The sequence below is a fragment of the Pelodiscus sinensis genome, chromosome 6 (genome assembly GCF_049634645.1).
Source record: "Pelodiscus sinensis isolate JC-2024 chromosome 6, ASM4963464v1, whole genome shotgun sequence".
NCBI classification, from domain to species: domain Eukaryota; kingdom Metazoa; phylum Chordata; order Testudines; family Trionychidae; genus Pelodiscus; species Pelodiscus sinensis.
The window spans coordinates 2,869,579-2,886,594 of NC_134716.1; the positions used below are offsets into that span (position 1 = coordinate 2,869,579).

Here is a 17,016-nt window from a genome sequence, read left to right on the forward strand (position 1 = left end):
AGTCTGAACTAGCCGGAGGGGTGTGCACCCTTGTGGCATAGATATTGTGGAGGAGCTAAGTCACTGTTGCATGGTTTTATGGGTGTGCTTGGTGCAGGAATTTTCACGTTTCCACGAGGAAATTCAGCCGATGTATGACGGACTGCTGAACAACAGAAAGGAATGGAAGGCTCTGGCAGACGAATATGATGCAAAAATGAAAGTGCTGGAAGAAGAGAGGAAAAAGGAAGAGGAGAAAAAGGCTGCAAAGCAAAGTAAGAAATACTTAACTATTTAATACCTCAGAATTTACTGCTAGGGATAACTCCCCTACCCCACCAGCCCTGTGTAATACCCTCTCCAAACTCCCAGCTCGGCCAAGTTACAAATTTGCTCCAGAATTAAAGCCGTGAGTGACTCTGTCAAGGGCAAAGGTCATTATAGAGCAGTGTTTCTCACCCAATGGTACAAGCACCCTTAGGGGTACTAGAGAGAAGTCTGGAGGGTACATCAACACAACTGAAATTTGGAGAAAACTGAATTTTTGTTTTAAGTTTTACAGCGCTTTATTATTTTTGTACTTTTTACACCCAAACATTTCATCACATGCCTGGCTACAATTAAGTTGTTTAAACAAATGAGTTGCAATGGTAGAAAAAAAAAAGTGTCTCTGAAAACTGTAGGTACTGGGGGTACTTCATAAAAATAGGTTGAGAAACACTGTTGTAGAGAATGGCTTCAAACCTTACAGTTGACGGTTACCCACCTTCCAGAAGGCCATCTGTGTAAAGGCCTCAGTGCAGGGGATCTTACGTTGATGGAAGCAGCTGGTTAGCACGTAAGGTCAGCTCAAAGCAGCATGGCAAACAGTGCTGAACATGATGGCTACGTCTACACTGGCATGATTTTCCAAAAATGCTTTTAACAGAAAAGTTTTCCGTTAAAAGCATTTTCGGAAAAGCACGTCTAAATTGGCAGGACGCTTTTCCGCAAAACCACTTTTTGCGGAAAAGTGTCCGTGGCCAATCTAGATGCGGTTTTCCGCAAAAAAGCCCCGATCGTCATTTTCGCGATCGGGGCTTTTTTGTGGAAAACAGCACAGTGCTGTTTACACTGGCCCTCTTGCACAAATGAATTGCGCAAGAGGACTTTTGCCCGAACGGGAGCAGCACAGTATTTCCGCAAGAACACTGACGATCTTACATGAGATCGTCAGTGTTCTTGCGGAAATTCAAGTGGCCAGACAGCTGGCAAGTTTTTGTGGATGATTTTGTGGAAAAACTTGCCAGTCTAGACACAGCCGATGTGTGTCGGCACGTAGCTCAGCTCTGTTCAGCTACCCCTGTGGTCTGTAACACGTCAGCTTTGTGGCGTAGTCTGAGTAGCAAAGAATGCCTGTTGGAGAATACAGAGGCTGTGGCTAATAGGCGGAGGGGGAAACAATGAACTCATTAGAAGAGAAAATACAGCAGTTACTCCCAAATGTGCCTCCCTAGCCACTCTCTGGCTGCTAAGAAAATTAGCCATTTCAGCTTCCCAGGAAGGTTGTGGAGTTGCTATCATTAGTTGGACAAACCTCCCATGAGACGGTCTAGGTTGACTTTATCCTTTGACAGTGCAGAGGGGCTGGACTTGGTGACATCTTGAGGCCCCTTCCTGTCCTACAAGTCTAGGATTCTGTACATGCAGATTATTTTGTAGTAAACCCCCCCCCCCCCCCACGGGACCAGCACAATGTCAATGGGAATGGGATGGAAGCCTTCATTCTTAGTGTTTTTGTAGTTAAATAGACTGTGCAAGTCTGAGATTGTGTCTGCCTACCTCAGACCACGCACTGACCTCTGGAGAAAGGTAGCCAGGGAGATTGTGCTCCAAACCGCTACAGCATAGCAAACCATTTAGCGTAGAAAGCTGCTCTGAGCACATTGGTAGCACTTCATAACTAGGAATTTATGCCTGCTTCTCCACTGAGAGCCTTCCAAGGGTTAAATAGGGGAAATGACTCAAAGACAAAAGGATTGCCAAGTACAGCAGGTTTATAGAAGGCAAGAACGTAACTCTGCTCACTTGTTTCCTCTTGTACAGGTGCAGTGACACTTTGCAATGGAAGAACAACACCCACCTCTAGCACCTGTTGTATCATTTAAACCTATTTCTGCTGGCATATGAACGACACACCCTGGGAAAGGTCTTGAAAAAGAACATGGGTCAGTGTGCAAATAAGAATTCCAGAGGCAACCCTCTAATTGCCTAACCTGGGCTTGTCACCTAGCCACTGAAGGGCCAAGTTTTGTTTTCCTGCCCCCTAGCTGATGACAATGAAACAAATTTTGCCCTCTTTCTCATGCCATACAATGCCACTGAAGTCACTGGATTGTGCTCTTCATTATAGGACAAAATCTGGCCCTGTAAATCTACTAGCACGACTAATGGTGGCAGTGTTTGTCCCAAAGTCTGAGCTCCTCTTCCCTCCCCACACCACCATATATATGTTTACTGGGCCAGATGCTGAACTGACTTTGTGCCCAACTCAACCATGATTTTCCTAATGTGGGGTGGGTAAATTGAGGCAGAATAAACTCCTTCAGTGAATCTTACAGGATGTGGGTGTTCTAGCATAAGTAACAATCATCTGTCCTTCCACTCTAGTAAACTCAGTCTTTTGAAGAAATGGAGCCAGATTCAGAACTGGTCTATACAATTGCATCTTCACTGCCGCCAGAGAAACATCCTTGAGAACAAAAAATAATTGCGTAGCAGGGTTTGAATAGCGCACAATCAATGAGACCACACATTGCAGGATGGGGAGAACGCAAAATATTTAATAGCTGCTCATTCCCTGAGCACGGATCAGTTTTATACCTGAATGAGGCAAGCAGCCTGGGGAAAACATAGCATGTGATCACGTATTTAGAGTGGGGAAGGGGGTGTCAATGCACAGGCACCAGGGAGCTAAATTAAAATTGCCAAAGCAACCTTAGTTCTGGCATTCCTTGAGGGTTTGACTGTGCTACATTATTATAATATAGTTCATAATGTAAACTGCCTGACCAAAGCGTAGACTAATCTTGATCAAAATTATGGAAAACAAGAATATGGTCAAGCTCAGGGTATGTGTTACAATTAGACCTCTTTCTGGTTAGGCCATATCCCCACCTTTGTTAGTAGTGTTGGTGCCCGACTGTTAACACCACAAGATGGGAGAGGGAATCTACAAGTTGGTCCAATAAAATATATTACTTTACCCACCTAGTTTCTTTGGGACATCCCTGCATTCCCAATTCCTCTGAAGCACTAAAAGGTTTTGTTTCTCTAATCCAGCTCAGCTGTGGCTTTCCATTGGTCTGTGTGACCACACTTACAAGAATATGGTAATGGAAACAATGGGGGTAGGCTGTAAGGTAACATCTTTCTCTCTTTTATTCAAGGTCCCCTCCCCATTTTTCACACAAGTCAGTTTTATGAGATTTATATTCTAGTTACATTGTGTGATTCTGATTGTTTTTGTAAAATAAAGGTAGCATCTTGACATTTGTCACCTCCTGTGCTTACACACCTGTGAATCACTTATTTCTGCAACTCTTTCATTTCAGTTAGGAGAACTGAATCCATGACAGCTGATTCTCACAATGTCAGTCATGCCTGATTTACACTTGTGGCTGCAGTCAGAACCTTCCCTATTCTGTGGGAGCAGGCTAATATTTAGGGGAAAAACACTCACTTACCTTGAGTTTTCTTGGCTGTGACCAAGTGAACCGATGGACTTACTGACCATAATCACTTCAAGCTCGAGGGCTCCCTTCCCCACTGTGTAAGTACCAGATTCAAAAAACACACCTTCAAAAGGCAGTTACTGGGCTCACAGTCTTGCTTGAGTGTGATGGTTTTGGTGGGCTCTCAGGGAGAAAGGTAATTTTGATTTGAGGATTTTCAAACAAGTAACAGCCCATGAGTTTATTAAGTCTCAAAGTTGTAGGTAAGTGGATTGGTAGAAGCTTTGCAATGGAGAAGCCCCTTATAAGCTGTGGAAGGCATTCGGGGGAGCTATTAAAGTAACAGCAGTTACTATGACAGGTATCAGAGTAGTAGTTATGTTAGTCTGCATCTGACAAAGCACATCTCTGCCCATGAAAGCTTATGTCCAAATCAATTGGTCACGTCTTTAAAATGTCACAGGACTCCTTGTTTTAGAAAATTACACTAAAATGTTTAGAAACAAATTCGAGTATCAGCTTGAAAGGGTAGGGGCTTTTTGTTCATACGGCACTTTACAGAATAAGGTGGTGGATAGAATTGGTCAGAAAACACAATCTGTGTGTGAAAATTTAAGTTTTTGAAAAACTTCATACTGAATTGGGAGAGTCAAATATTCAGTTTTCAAAGGAAAAAAATCTCAAGCTTATTTTGGGAGAACTTTTCAGGTGCACCCGACTGCTACTTCAGTAAACTGTCTACACAGTGGGCCACCAGGGATCCAAGCAACAAAATGTTTTGATTCCATAAGGTGAGCATTTTCTGACGGGAAAACTGTTCAGTTAGACAGTGACTAGTTCTAGGCCTGCCCCCATGACTGGGACTGTCAGGGGGTTCTGCAGTACAAATAAGTGAGAGCCCCTCCACCGACTCAGGATGAGAGAGAGACTCCCTAGGCTTTGAAGCTGGCTCCCCTGAGTACCAGCTCTTGTGGAATCACCTGCATACCCCCCACGCAGCTGTCTCTGAGATGGGGGGCAAAGAAAGAGGCAGGAGCAGGCACTTGGGAGCCAATGATCCCCCTCCCCTCCCACCACCACCACCGCCGCCGCCCTGTGCACCGCTGCCTCTGATACAGAAGCAGCAGCTACGGGGGAGAGGTGGGAAGTGCTATGTGCAATTGCACACATTAACCACTGAGCCTGGACTCATTGGTTAACCATGTATACTTTTACACTGTGGCATCCCTAGTAAATAGCAGGAATGTAAGATCCTGGTTAACCAGTTAACCAACTACGCAGGATCCCCCAGCCCTGGGCTGTTGCAGGAGGCTCCCATTCATATCCCTCAAACAACAAGTACTTGGAGCTGGTTTTCCCATCCACAATACCCTTTATGTGGGTGAACTTTTGACATGAGAAGTGTTAAATATTATAGGCTCACTTTAAGAGATAAGTAATTACAGAGTCATAATTTAGTTCAAATTCTAATATCTTGTACTGAAAAGGTCTTGATCTTGGAGATAAACATTTTGTATACTAGGCTAAATATTACATCTATTGTGCATTTATAGATTGTCAGGTCCACCATTAGGAAAAATCAAGAGTATTTAGTTTCTTTTTACAAGACCCCAAATTGACTTTGTTCAGTCCATAAAAGTTACAGATGCAAAATTTCCTGAGTAAAATATGCCCATTACAATGCTGTATCTTTTGGTTTACCCTGATTAGAGAGAGAACCTCATTTTGTGGACAAGAGTAGAAACACTCACTGCTCAGTGATGCAATGAGAACTGAGTATTCCTAACTGGCAGTCCAATCTGATGTTTGACACTGGAAATGCAGATTTCAATTTGAATACATGGGTCAATACAGGCATAGTAGGTTTATGCTGTAGCAGTCATTTTAACCCTGGTTAAACTGGCTTTCATTCATCAAGTCAGACCACAATTAGCAACTTCCCATTTTTAGACACGTCAGGGTCACTTTAGCATGAGGGATATCAATTCATTCCTAGATACATACCAGAATACCCATGTCTTCCTATGTCACAATACCTCTTGTACTTTGTGCAGTATATGCAAAAATCAACACATTAATACTGTTCACATATTTATTGGTGGCAACAGTCAATATAGTGCTTAAATTAACTTTACTAATTCAAGCTAATTCAAGGCTTCATACTGTGCTGAAGATGAAAATGAGGTCCAGCGTTCTTGATTCATTTCAGTATAGAGTCTTCGCTGGCTGAAAGGGAATCAAGACAGTCAAGTGAGCTCACTGCTGTACAATGCAAACAACTCAAATATACAAAAGCCTCCGTGAAGAAAGAGATGTGTTTTTTTGGTTAACAAACAAACAAAACAAAACAAAACAAAAACACAGAACACAACACACACACTTTTGACAATTCCCAGTTCTCTCTAACCAGATTTTAGGAAGTTATTTGCATTTTCCCTGTGCCCATTCCGCAGCTGTTTGGTTTAAGGTTTCAATGATGCAATATTTACACCATTTTATTTATAGCCTCCCCCCACACACAACTTACATTATTAGATGAGTTCCCACTTATTTTTCTAAGTTAGGGCAGATACCAAATACAAACATTCCCAAACTGTGGTCCATGCATAGCAAACTGGGCCACATGCTGCTGACTCTTCATCGATAGTGGCTAACCTGCATTCAGTGCAGCTGAGAGTATTTGGAAAAAATAAGTATTTAATACACATTATTTGCTCTATTTACCCCAGGGATATTAGGCAATTGGTTAATGGGAAGCGAAGCAGTTTCCCTATCTTCCTATTCTCAGTTATGCAATCCATGATATGGGAATGAAGGAGCCTGTGGTAACACCTGTCCCAATAAAACAGAAGTTGTCAAGATTTATTTTCTTAAGGCGTTGCTACTCCTAGCTATACACTTTAAGCATATTTAAGTTTTGTGTACCTAAAATCCCATGCCAGTCCCATGAAAAAGTACACAGCTGAATAGCTGACGTCTTAAACAAGAAAGTTCCAGACAAATAAGGGAAGAATGTCATTCAAGGAAATAAATGAGGAGGTTGTATGCTTATAGTTATATACTGAATTCATTTTTATGAATTTAGGGGGTTAACTTTAACCTTCCTGAGATCTAGGAGTTTTGCCCTTTAGTAAGGGCAAAGAAGAAAATGACAAGCGTCTACAAATACCATAAAGGGCTTAAAGATCAAAGGAGGCTGAAGTACTGTATTAAACATAGTACACAGAGGCACAAACAATAGAATAAAACTGAAAGGAAAAAATTAGACTCCAAATTAGCAAGAAAGTAACGTTGCAAGATCTATCAAGCTACTAAATAGCCTAAGCCAAAGTTTCTCAATTGGTGGGTCACAAACAGAAATCAGGAATTGAAAGTGTTATTACTATCTAAAGCCTAGAAAAACTTGCTTGTCCATTTGCTCTTCAAGATTATGTAGTCTATCAAGGTCTCAACATGCACGCAAATAAATTACATTTAGTGTTATTGCTGATACATTTACAGTAAGACCATAAAAGGGTAGTCTTTTCTTTTTACTTCAAATAAGGGGTTGCCAAACAAAGACATTGGCAAACACTAGTCTAAGTGGCCTGTGCTCTATTGCCTGAGACGTAAGTGTTCAGCCCATGCATAGAAAGAAGCACACTCTTCAGAATTAGTGTGTGCCAAAAAGGGATACCCATCTGTTCTAAACTGCATGATTATATGACTTCTCTGTTTTAAAGCAACCATCTTTTTAATTCTGTCCATTAAGAACACCAAGAAACTGTTCCTCTGTCAAAAGGTAAATTCAGAAAATTTGCTAGGGAGAAACTTTATCAACAGCTGCTGAAACTGAAAAAAGGAGATGGAGGGTATGCACAGTAAACCTTTTCCTGGATTTAAAAAAAGGACTACATCTGCTGCCAAGCTGTGCATTTAGTCATGCTCAACATTTTTAAGTGCTATTTAATTTTTAAGTAGGCTGTGCCACATCCAAGGCCAACCAAAGTCTGCATGTGTTAAAGATAGTTGTATGTAATTATTCCATCACTGTTTCTACTTCCAGAACCTGGGAAGTAATTTGTGTTCTTATACTAAGGAGTCAAAACTAACCTAGCAGCTTCTTCCTATATTCAGTGCCCATCCTCAACTGGCATAATAGACATGTGAGAAGTCAGTTAAAGTCTTGTGGGCAAAATTTCAAGTTGATACTTAATATCTGGTCCTTTTAGTACAGACTTAATATGCAGTCAAAACTGTGATATAGGAGGAGAAGGATCATCATGTAGATCAGCCTGTCCACTAATAAAAATCTTCCCAAAGAGACTTCTTCCAATGAAAAGACTCACAATTTCAATACTTTATAGATCCTATTTAATTTGAAGCAAGGAGACTAAACCTATTTTCCTGTAATATAAAGAATTACTATTGAGTACTTGGAAAATAATAAATTTGTCATCCTTTCTGCTGTATTGGACTGTCCTGTACAGTATTTGTATTGTTCTTCAGCTCAGACAACTGTATTAAAAGTACGTTTTTTTAATAGCGCACGATTAACCAGAAAATAAAACGAACACAATGTTGTCTGTGTTTTCTACCTTGCTGGTATTAGTTTTAATGAAGACATTTAAATGAAAAGCTAACTATGAAAATATTTTCATTTATGTGCATTTAAGCCACTTGACAGTGTCTCTTGGTTTTAAAAAGCAAATACCATAAAGTGTTTTCCCATGTACTTTGAGGATATAGACTGGGTATGCTAATATATAAAAAAATACCTTCTGCCAGTTCTTTTGCAATTCGTTCCAATTCTTCGCGTTTCTTTTTCTCTTCATTTTCTCTTTTCCTTTCCTCTGCAGCAATAGGTTTTAGGTAGTCTGTCATTGAGAAAAAATGTTATGTATCCATAACCTTTTGTCTAAGGCACTTCATACATAAAACTTTTAGAAACTTCTGGTTCAAGGATAAAAATCTCATTTGGCCAGCAGTACTTTGAAAGCTAGCACATAACTGTCCCCAGTTTTACATTATTTATCAATAAACATCTTAGTGTTTTGCATCTTCAAGTCACCAATGAAATGTATTTTGTGTTCCACAAGTGCAAACTCTTTCTGCAAGCTAACTAGCAAGAGTTTAGAAGCAAGTATTTCAGTTCTACCCTAGGCATTTAGTGAAGATGCATCAACTTAAGACTGAAGCACTTTGACCATCTCTACTTTTTTGCACCAGTGCAAAAATCTTCTGGAGGGCAACCGAAGCCGGAGCCCATTCAAGTCACACTATCCTAGGTGAGGAGAGGTGTGGGGGAGGAAGAGGCAAAGTTCAAGGGCTTCAGCCCTGATGGGGAGCCTGTAACCTGAACCCTGCTACCCATTACAAGAGGGGTCCCAACTCAGAGTTTTGAGAACCACTGACTGAGGGCACGCAAAGCCTTAGACACCAGTGCATTGAGAACTTATGGCCTGTAGCTACACTTTTGGGGCTTTTTTGGAGAAACAGTGACTTTACTAAAATAAAACACTATTTAATCAAAGTGGTTCACTCCCCTACTGTAGTTCTCACAAGTAGCTTTGTGCTGGTCTCCTGTGCTGCCCTTCATGCTTGAGACAAACTTCCTGAAAAAAAATCTGTAGAACCTCATATTCCTTCTTCCTATTCTCCTTTGCCGTGTCTACAAGAAGGTTGCTATACTAAAACCAACACCTCTCAAGTTGGCCAATATGAACTTATTGTTTCCTCATACTCCCCCACCTGAGTGTATACACGCCTGTTGTCAAATATTCATACTTCATTGTAAGCTCCCTGGGGCAGAGACCATCATTTATTCCGTTATAAAAAAAATTAAACAATGGTCCTGTAGCACCTTAGAGACTAGCCAAACAATATATAGATAGTATCCTGAGCTTCCATGGGCACAACTCACTTCTTCTGAAGAATGATATATTTGTTATCGGAGGACAAATTTACTCCGTTTGTCTAGCTTTAACTTTCTAGCCATTGGATCTTGTTACCAAGCACTATGATAATGCAAAAATGTCTTTACCAAAATAAGATATACCAATACAGATTTCATTACATCACCTTTTTAAAAGAAACCTGTTTAGTTTTTTTTAAAAAAAATCCTGTGTAACCGTGTACACAGTTAACCAGTGAGCCTGGACTCATCTGTTAACGCTCACTGTTACACACAGTCTCCTGGTACGCACTGGGAGCCAGGTTAAAGGCTGGCTCCCTGTGTGCGCCAGCTCCCTGGGAACTCCTGCTATTTTACACTGTAACTGCAGTTAGTTACTTAATTGCATGCATTTTAACACCCCTAACACAGACAAATCCTTATTCTTGCTCTTAGTCAAAGCAGACTCAGATGACCTCCAAATACTTGAACTACTGCCTGGCCTTCGGACACATAGTGCTAAAGAATGACCTAACACAAACTCAAATTAGATTTAACAATAACAAGAACTTTATATACATGCCTGCCAACGTGCTCACCAAATTCAAGGTGCCACTAAATACGTAATCAACACCGTAGTTTTTTGTGTATCAGCCTGTATCCTGACTTTACTATTCAAAACATCAGACTCAGTAAACAAATTACCAACATTTAGTTACACCTAATCCTTTTACTATTGACTGGATTTTACAAACATGAACCTAAAGATCCAAGCATCAATAAAGACCAATAAGCTTCCAATTGACAACTTACGTCACTTCAAAGCTTATATAGTAATAATGGCAAACAAACTGGTTTTTCATCCAAGCCAACAAGAAAATAAAAGGAGAAGGAAGTAATCTCTTTTACTGGACTAACTTCAGGTCACTGAAAAAGAGCTCTGTGGGGCTCAAAATCTAGTCTACTCCATCAATGAAGTTGGTGTAATAAAACATTCTCTCACCCACTTTGTCTGATCTAAGGCATACACAATACACACTTTTCCTGCTAATTACACTAGGAACTGATTGGTCAAAATATACAGTCATAGACTATGTCTACACTACATTCCTCTTCCGAAAGAGGAATATAAATGAGGCCGTTTGAAAATTCAAATGAAGTGGCAGATTACAAATTTTGCGCTGCATTTGCATAATAGCATGAGAGCGCTTTTTCAAAAAAAGGGTTTTTCGAAAAAGAAACTGCAGTCTAGATGGGGTTCATTTGAAAAACACAACCCCTTTTATGAAAGAACCCTTATTCCTAAAAAAAGTGAGGAGCACGGGTTCTTTTGAAAAAGGGGGTTCCCCCCCAAAAAAAGAACATAGTCATACTGGGTCAGACCAAAGGTCCATCCAGCCCAGTACCCTGTCTGCCGACAGTGGCCAATGCCAGGTGCCCCAGAGGGAGTGAATCGAACAGGTAATGATGAAGCCATCTCTCTCCTGCCATCCATCTCCACCTCTGACAAACAGAGGCTGGGGACGCCATTCCTTACTCATCCTGGCTAATAGCTATTTATGGACTTGACCTCCATGAATTTATCTAGTTTTCTTTTAAACCCTTTTATAGTCCTAGCCTTCACAACCTCCTCTGGCAAGGAGTTCCACAGACTGACTATGTGCTGTGTGAAGAAGAACTTCCTTTTATTTGTTTTAAACCTGCTGTCCGTTAGTTTCATTTGGTGACCCCCTACTTCTTATATTATGGGAACAAGTAAATAACTTTTCCTTATTCACTTTCTCCACACCACTCATGATTTTATAGACCTCTATCATACCCCCCCCCCTTCGTCTCCTCTTTTCCAAGCTAAAAAGTCCCAGTCTCTTTAATCTCTCCTCATATGGGACCCGTTCCAAACCCCCTCATCATTTTAGTTGCCCTTCTCTGAACCTTTTCTAATGTCAGTATACCTTTTTTGAGATGAGACCACATCTCTACGCAGTATTCCAGATGCGGGCATACCATGGATTTATATAAGGGCAATAAGACAATCTCCATCTTATTTTCTAGCCTTTTTTCTAACCCCCGTCTAGACTGCAGTTTCTTTTTTGAAAAAGCACTCCACGCAATTATGCAAATGAAGCACAAGATTTGTAAATCCACACTTCATTTGAATTTTCAAACCGCCTCATTTACATTCCTCTTGCGGAAGAGGAATGTAGCTTAGACGTGCTCATAGAGTTTAAGGCTAGCAGACCCGACCGCCTATTCATCTCAGAATATGGCAGGGCTGTAGATATTAGCTTGCAAGGGTCACGGCTCCCCGGCCACTAAGTACTTGGACAGCCAACCAGGAGAGAATCAAATGCTGCCCTGCTGATTAGCAGAGCCTCCACAGCCAACAGCTTGTCTGCCTAATGGTGGTGCACATCCACACATACCTCAGTGCACGTAACAAAACTTATTCCACACGTGGATGTAAAAAGTACAAGGGGCAGGGCTCGTGCGGTCACTGCAGCCGCTGCCCCGGCACTTACCGTATCGCGTCTTCCCGTAGAGCATCCCCACCAGCAGGGCCGAGTAGCGGGCGAACTGCGGACGGGAGAAGAGGGGAAGGGACGTTATTTTGCACCCGGACACCCGGCCCAGGCCCCGCTCTGACCTCTCCCAGGGTCACCTTCCCTCTCCCGCCCGGCCCCGCAAGCTCGCGGGCCGGCTCGAGCCCCCGCCCCCGTTACCTTGATGAGCGGCGACACCTGCACCGGGGGAACCATCTCGGCGGCACCGGAGCGAGCCGGAAATGACGCAAAAAACCCCGCCCACCCCCGGGCTCCGCGTAGAATTATGGGAACGCGGGAGGCGGCACCGTGTGCGTGGGAGGCCCCCCCCCCCAAGGGAAGGGGGAGGAGTTACGTGGCGCCGGTGCCGCAGGGGCTGCCGGGAGCGAGGGTGATAGCCACGCCCCCTCTCGCAGAGCGTGACCTGGAGGAGCCGTTGGTCGCTGTGCGTGGAGGGCACCGCCCTCCCTTCAGTTCTCCCTGGCCTTGCCAACCCTCCCGGACCGGCCGGGCGTCACTGTTGTGAGTGGCGTCCGGTCCGGGGGAGTTGGCAACCGCCCGCGCCTCCACGCATGGGTCCCAGCCGGCTTGAGCCCTGCGGTCATTGCCCCCTCCCCGGCACCCCCCGTGCTCCCTGGGCCGGGCGCTCAGGAGAGAGGACACAGGGGGGTGGCGTTTCCGCGGGTGGTGCACACTCGCACATAAGACAATTATTCCGCACAAGCATGGGAGGGAGCACGAGGCGGCCCATGCACGCCAGGGACAGAGGGGGGCTGCGTGGGGCTGACACCCTGCTCGCCACTCACGCCCAGCAGGGCCCATCACCCCATTTCCAGAACCGCCTTCCCCTGCCACTTGGTGGGCACCCCCCCCCGTGTCCTTACAACCCCCACGTAGGCGGGGGCCTGGCTGGGCCCCGCAGCCCCCTGCTCGCACCGCTTCGTGGCTGGGGGTCCGCTCCAGCCCACCGGGCCGGGTAACTGGTCACTCGTTACATCCCTACACGTAGTCAATAATCAGAAACTTTTTCGCACATCTTAGTCTAGGTCGCCACATTACCCACAAAAGAAACAGTCTCCCTCATGACATCTCTTAGTAGAGCAGCTGCGGGCACATTTGCTACTTACGCTGCACTCTTGATATTCCCCGAGGGCCCTAGTTTAAGGACTAGCGGCTTATCTTTCGATGTTGCCATTCCATGCTTCCTGCTGATCCAACGTAAGAACCTATTTTTAAATAAAGGCCTCTTAAAAATCATCTCACTATACAGTCTTAGAATAGCTTGAGGGAAAGCTAGACTGATTATATAGTTTCATGTACAATTACATACTAATTATGTTATTTAAGAACAGTTAAAAGCAAATTGTGCCTCATTAACAGTTACTTTGAATAGTTTATATTTGCATTTTGAAAAAGCTGTATCCTATTTCTAGGGAAATGTTCAGATAGCTATATTAAAATATACAAAAGCCCTACCATTATAAATGTATATCTACAACTTAATTACATATTGTTTCAATAGGTTTTAATCATGCATGGTGGAATTGTGTTTTAAAATCTTTATGCCTTTTTGCTTGCCTTTTTCAGATCAGTGCTAGAATAATTTTAATAACTTCTGTTCAAGGGATTGTGAAACAAATCCAATTAAACCTAATACGAATGAATTAGTCTTTTGCTGTGAGGCTATTTGGGTACATCTACACAACAGAATTATTCTGGAATAACTAACATTATTTTGAAATAACATAGTGCACTGCAAGATGAAGGATTGCTTACTCCGACTCCTGTAACCCTCATTTCACGAGGAGTGAGGGAAGTTGAAGGAAGAGTGTTCTTCCTTTGACTTCCTACTGTGTAGGCAGCGCCTAAAGCCGAATTACACTATTTCGACTTCAGCTACGCAATTGACCTAGCTGAAGTTGTGTATCTTAATCTGACCTTTGGTCTTCAGTTTAGGCGTGCCCCTTCAGTTCTACCAATTCCTGGCCTCAGTACAGCACAAGTTAACTAAGCAGCACACCTATCATAGCTTTCCTTTTGTAATCTTATGTTTTCCACCTGGCTTGTTTTTTTCTAAATGTTATTACTTATGTTTATTTAAACTATCATGACTTTAAAGTGGAGGTCTCAAACCACATTTTTGCATAACAGCAATGTTCATCCTATTTGTGTGTGTATGGAGCAATGTAATTTATTTATATAGTTCCCTGCTCAGTTTTGAAGATACTTAACAGGGACCAAAATCTTGAAGGAGCAGTTGCATTTTCCCGTGGTGGTGGCCGCAGAACTCACTTTCTATTGGTGGTACACAGTTGCGCAGATACTCTCATAGAGCTCTGGTGTAAATGACAAACAGGTTCATGGCAATGGAGAATCAGGCTCAGCATTTGCTACTTCTGTCCCATAATACAAGAACCAAAATGGTACTTGATGAAATTAAAGCACAACAAGTTTAGATTGGGAATAATGGCTATACAGGGTGTCTCCACTATAAGCTGCCCCAGTAGATGTTGGTTCTGCACTAGCGTAATTGACACTTGTGGGAAGTGTTCCATTCTAAGTCCTCCCATTACCCACTCTTGCGTCACGCAAAAAAAAGAGACCAATTTGCAGGAGGAGAAGTACGTCGCGGGGAAAAAGTTCCCCACTTTACAGACTTTTACTATACTTCCACGGGTATTTTTATGTATCTTGGAAATATAGGGGGGATGCCCTGTGGGTCTGGCCCACGAAAGCTCATCATCTAATAAACCATCTTGTTAGTCTTTAAAGTGCTACATAGTCCTGTATTTTGCTTCTGTACACAATGTAGAATTAAACTGAAACTCTGTAGTGTTGTAACAGAATATTTAAAACATTAGATAGTTTATAAATAGGAATGGCACCTACAGGTATAGGTTAGATTATCAAATCTAAGAGCTCTCAGTGAAACAAGGCATAAGCAGGTCACTAGTTAGGTTCAAGCAGAAATGTTTATTTCATGGAATAGATTCTGCAGTTAAATGAAAACACAATAGCACATCCTTCTGTGAACTTCTGCCATAGGTCACTGAAGGATAATGGATGAGATGGACAATTGATCTGTTACTGTATGATAATGCCTATGTGCATCCTAGAATACTCAAGGAGTTGATAGAGGAGGTATCTGAGCCTCTAGCTATCATCTCTGGAAAATCATGGGAGACAGGAGAGATTCCAGAAGACTGGAAAAGGGCAAATATAGTGCCCATTTATAAAAAGGGAAATAAGAACAACCCAGGAAACTACAGACCAGTTAGTTTAACTTCTGTGCCAGGGCAGATAATGGAGTAGGTAATTAAGGAAATAATCTGTAAACACTTGGAAGGTGGCAAGATGATAGGGAACAGCCAGCATGGATTTGTAAAGAACAAATCATGTCAAACCAATCTGATAGCTTTCTTTGATAGGATAACGAGTCTTGTGGATAAGGGAGAAGCGGTGGATGTGGTATATCTAGACTTTAGTAAGGCGTTTGATATGGTCTCGCATGGTATTCTTATCAATAAACTAGGTAAATACAACTTAGGTGGCTGCGTAACTGGCTGGATAACCGTACTCAGTAGTTATTAATGGTTCACAATCCTGCTGGAAAGGTATAACAAGTGGGGTTCCGCAAGGGTCTGTTTTGAGACTGGCTGTCTTCAATATCTTCATCAATGATTTAGATATTGGCATAGAAAGTACGCTTATTAAGTTTGCAGATGATATCAAGCTGGGAGGAGTTGCGACTGCTTTGGAGGATAGGGTCATAATTCAAAATGATCTGGACAAACTGGAGAAATGGTCTGAGGTTAACAGGATGAAGTTTAACAAAGAGAAATACAAAGTGCTGTACTTAGGAAGGAACAATCAGTTTCACACATACAGAATGGGAAGCGACTGTCTAGGAAGGAGTACGGCAGAAAGGGATCTAGGGGTTATAGTGGACCACAAGCTGAATATGAGTCAGCAGTGTGATGCTGTTGCAAAACAAGCAAACATGATTCTGGGATGCATTAACAGCAGTGTTGTAAGCAAGACATGAGAAGTCATTCTTCCACTCTACTCTGCACTAGTTAGCCCTCAGTTGGAGTATTGTGTCCAGTTCTGGGCACTGCATTTCAAGAAGGATGTGGAGAAATTGGAGAGGGTCCAGAGAAGAGCAACAAGAATGATTAAAGGTCTAGAGAACATGACCTATGAAGGAAGGCTGAAAGAACTGGGTTTGTTTAGTTTAGAAAAGAGAAGATTGAGGAGGGACAGGATAGCAGTTTTCAGGTATCTAAAAGGGTGTCATAAGGAGGAGGGAGAAAACTTGTTCATCTTGGCCTCTGAGGCTAGAACAAGAAGCAATGGGCTTAAACTGCAGCAAGGGAGGTTTAAGTTGGACATTAGGAAAAAGTTCCTAACTGTCAGAGTAGTCAAACACTGGAATAAATTGCCCAGGGAGGTTGTGGAATCTCCATCTCTGGAGATATTTAAGAGCAGGTTAGATAAATGTCTATCAGGGATGATCTAGACAGTATTTGGCCCTGCCATGAGGGCAGTGGACTGGACTCGATGACCTCTCGAGGTCCCTTCCAGTCCTAGTATTCTATGATTCACAGTGTACACAGCATAGAATGTCCTTTTACAAACTGTACCCTGGATGTACTGCAACTTTGGTAAAATTCAACTTGTGCTTTTCTCGTGTTCAAGAGATGATCCTCATCCATGAACCAGTTTGACTAGCTGGGCTGAGTACAGGAGAGTCACGTGGGAGAAAGGGGAGCTTGTCCATGTCATAAGTCTGCAGAGATACTCAGGGGAGGCTACTTCAGCCCTCTTTAGACAAGGGGAGTGGAGTATACACACAGAAAACCAATCCTGTTACCACCCCCCCCCCCCCCCCGAGTAATCATGCACACAGAGC

General features: G+C 42.7%; 2 protein-coding genes across 2 annotated transcripts in view; one reads left to right on the top strand and one right to left on the bottom strand.

Annotated features, from left to right (window-relative positions):
• The window catches only part of PDE6B (phosphodiesterase 6B), a 32,283-nt gene extending 29,496 nt beyond the window's left edge, over positions 1 to 2,787 (top strand). Inside the window, exons 21-22 of the mRNA XM_014579541.3 lie at positions 98 to 254; positions 2,065 to 2,787. Of these exons, the coding sequence (XP_014435027.2) occupies positions 98 to 254; positions 2,065 to 2,126 (219 nt within the window). The 3' untranslated portion in view covers positions 2,127 to 2,787. The remainder of the gene's footprint in view (positions 1 to 97; positions 255 to 2,064) is intronic.
• Positions 2,788 to 5,770: 2,983 nt separating this feature from the next.
• On the bottom strand, positions 5,771 to 12,439 carry ATP5ME (ATP synthase membrane subunit e). The gene is made up of 4 exons (XM_075931301.1): positions 12,285 to 12,439; positions 12,084 to 12,138; positions 8,450 to 8,548; positions 5,771 to 5,918 (listed from the first exon to the last, which is right to left on the bottom strand). Exons 1-4 carry the CDS (start codon positions 12,318 to 12,320, stop codon positions 5,893 to 5,895), a joined length of 216 nt encoding a protein of 71 aa, XP_075787416.1. The 5' UTR covers positions 12,321 to 12,439; the 3' UTR covers positions 5,771 to 5,892.
• Positions 12,440 to 17,016: the final 4,577 nt, after the last annotated feature.

What these genes read in the sequence shown, in the direction of transcription:
- ATP5ME (XM_075931301.1), bottom strand. Translation starts at nt 12,320, where the DNA reads ATGGTTCCCCCGGTGCAGGTGTCGCCGCTCATCAAG. An exon ending in AGGTGTCGCCGCTCATCAAG is followed by an intron (nt 12,139 to 12,284) that starts GTAACGGGGGCG and finishes TCCCGTCCGCAG; the next exon opens with TTCGCCCGCTACTCGGCCCT. An exon ending in TGCAAAAGAACTGGCAGAAG is followed by an intron (nt 5,919 to 8,449) that starts GTATTTTTTTAT and finishes ATTCCCTTTCAG; the next exon opens with CCAGCGAAGACTCTATACTG.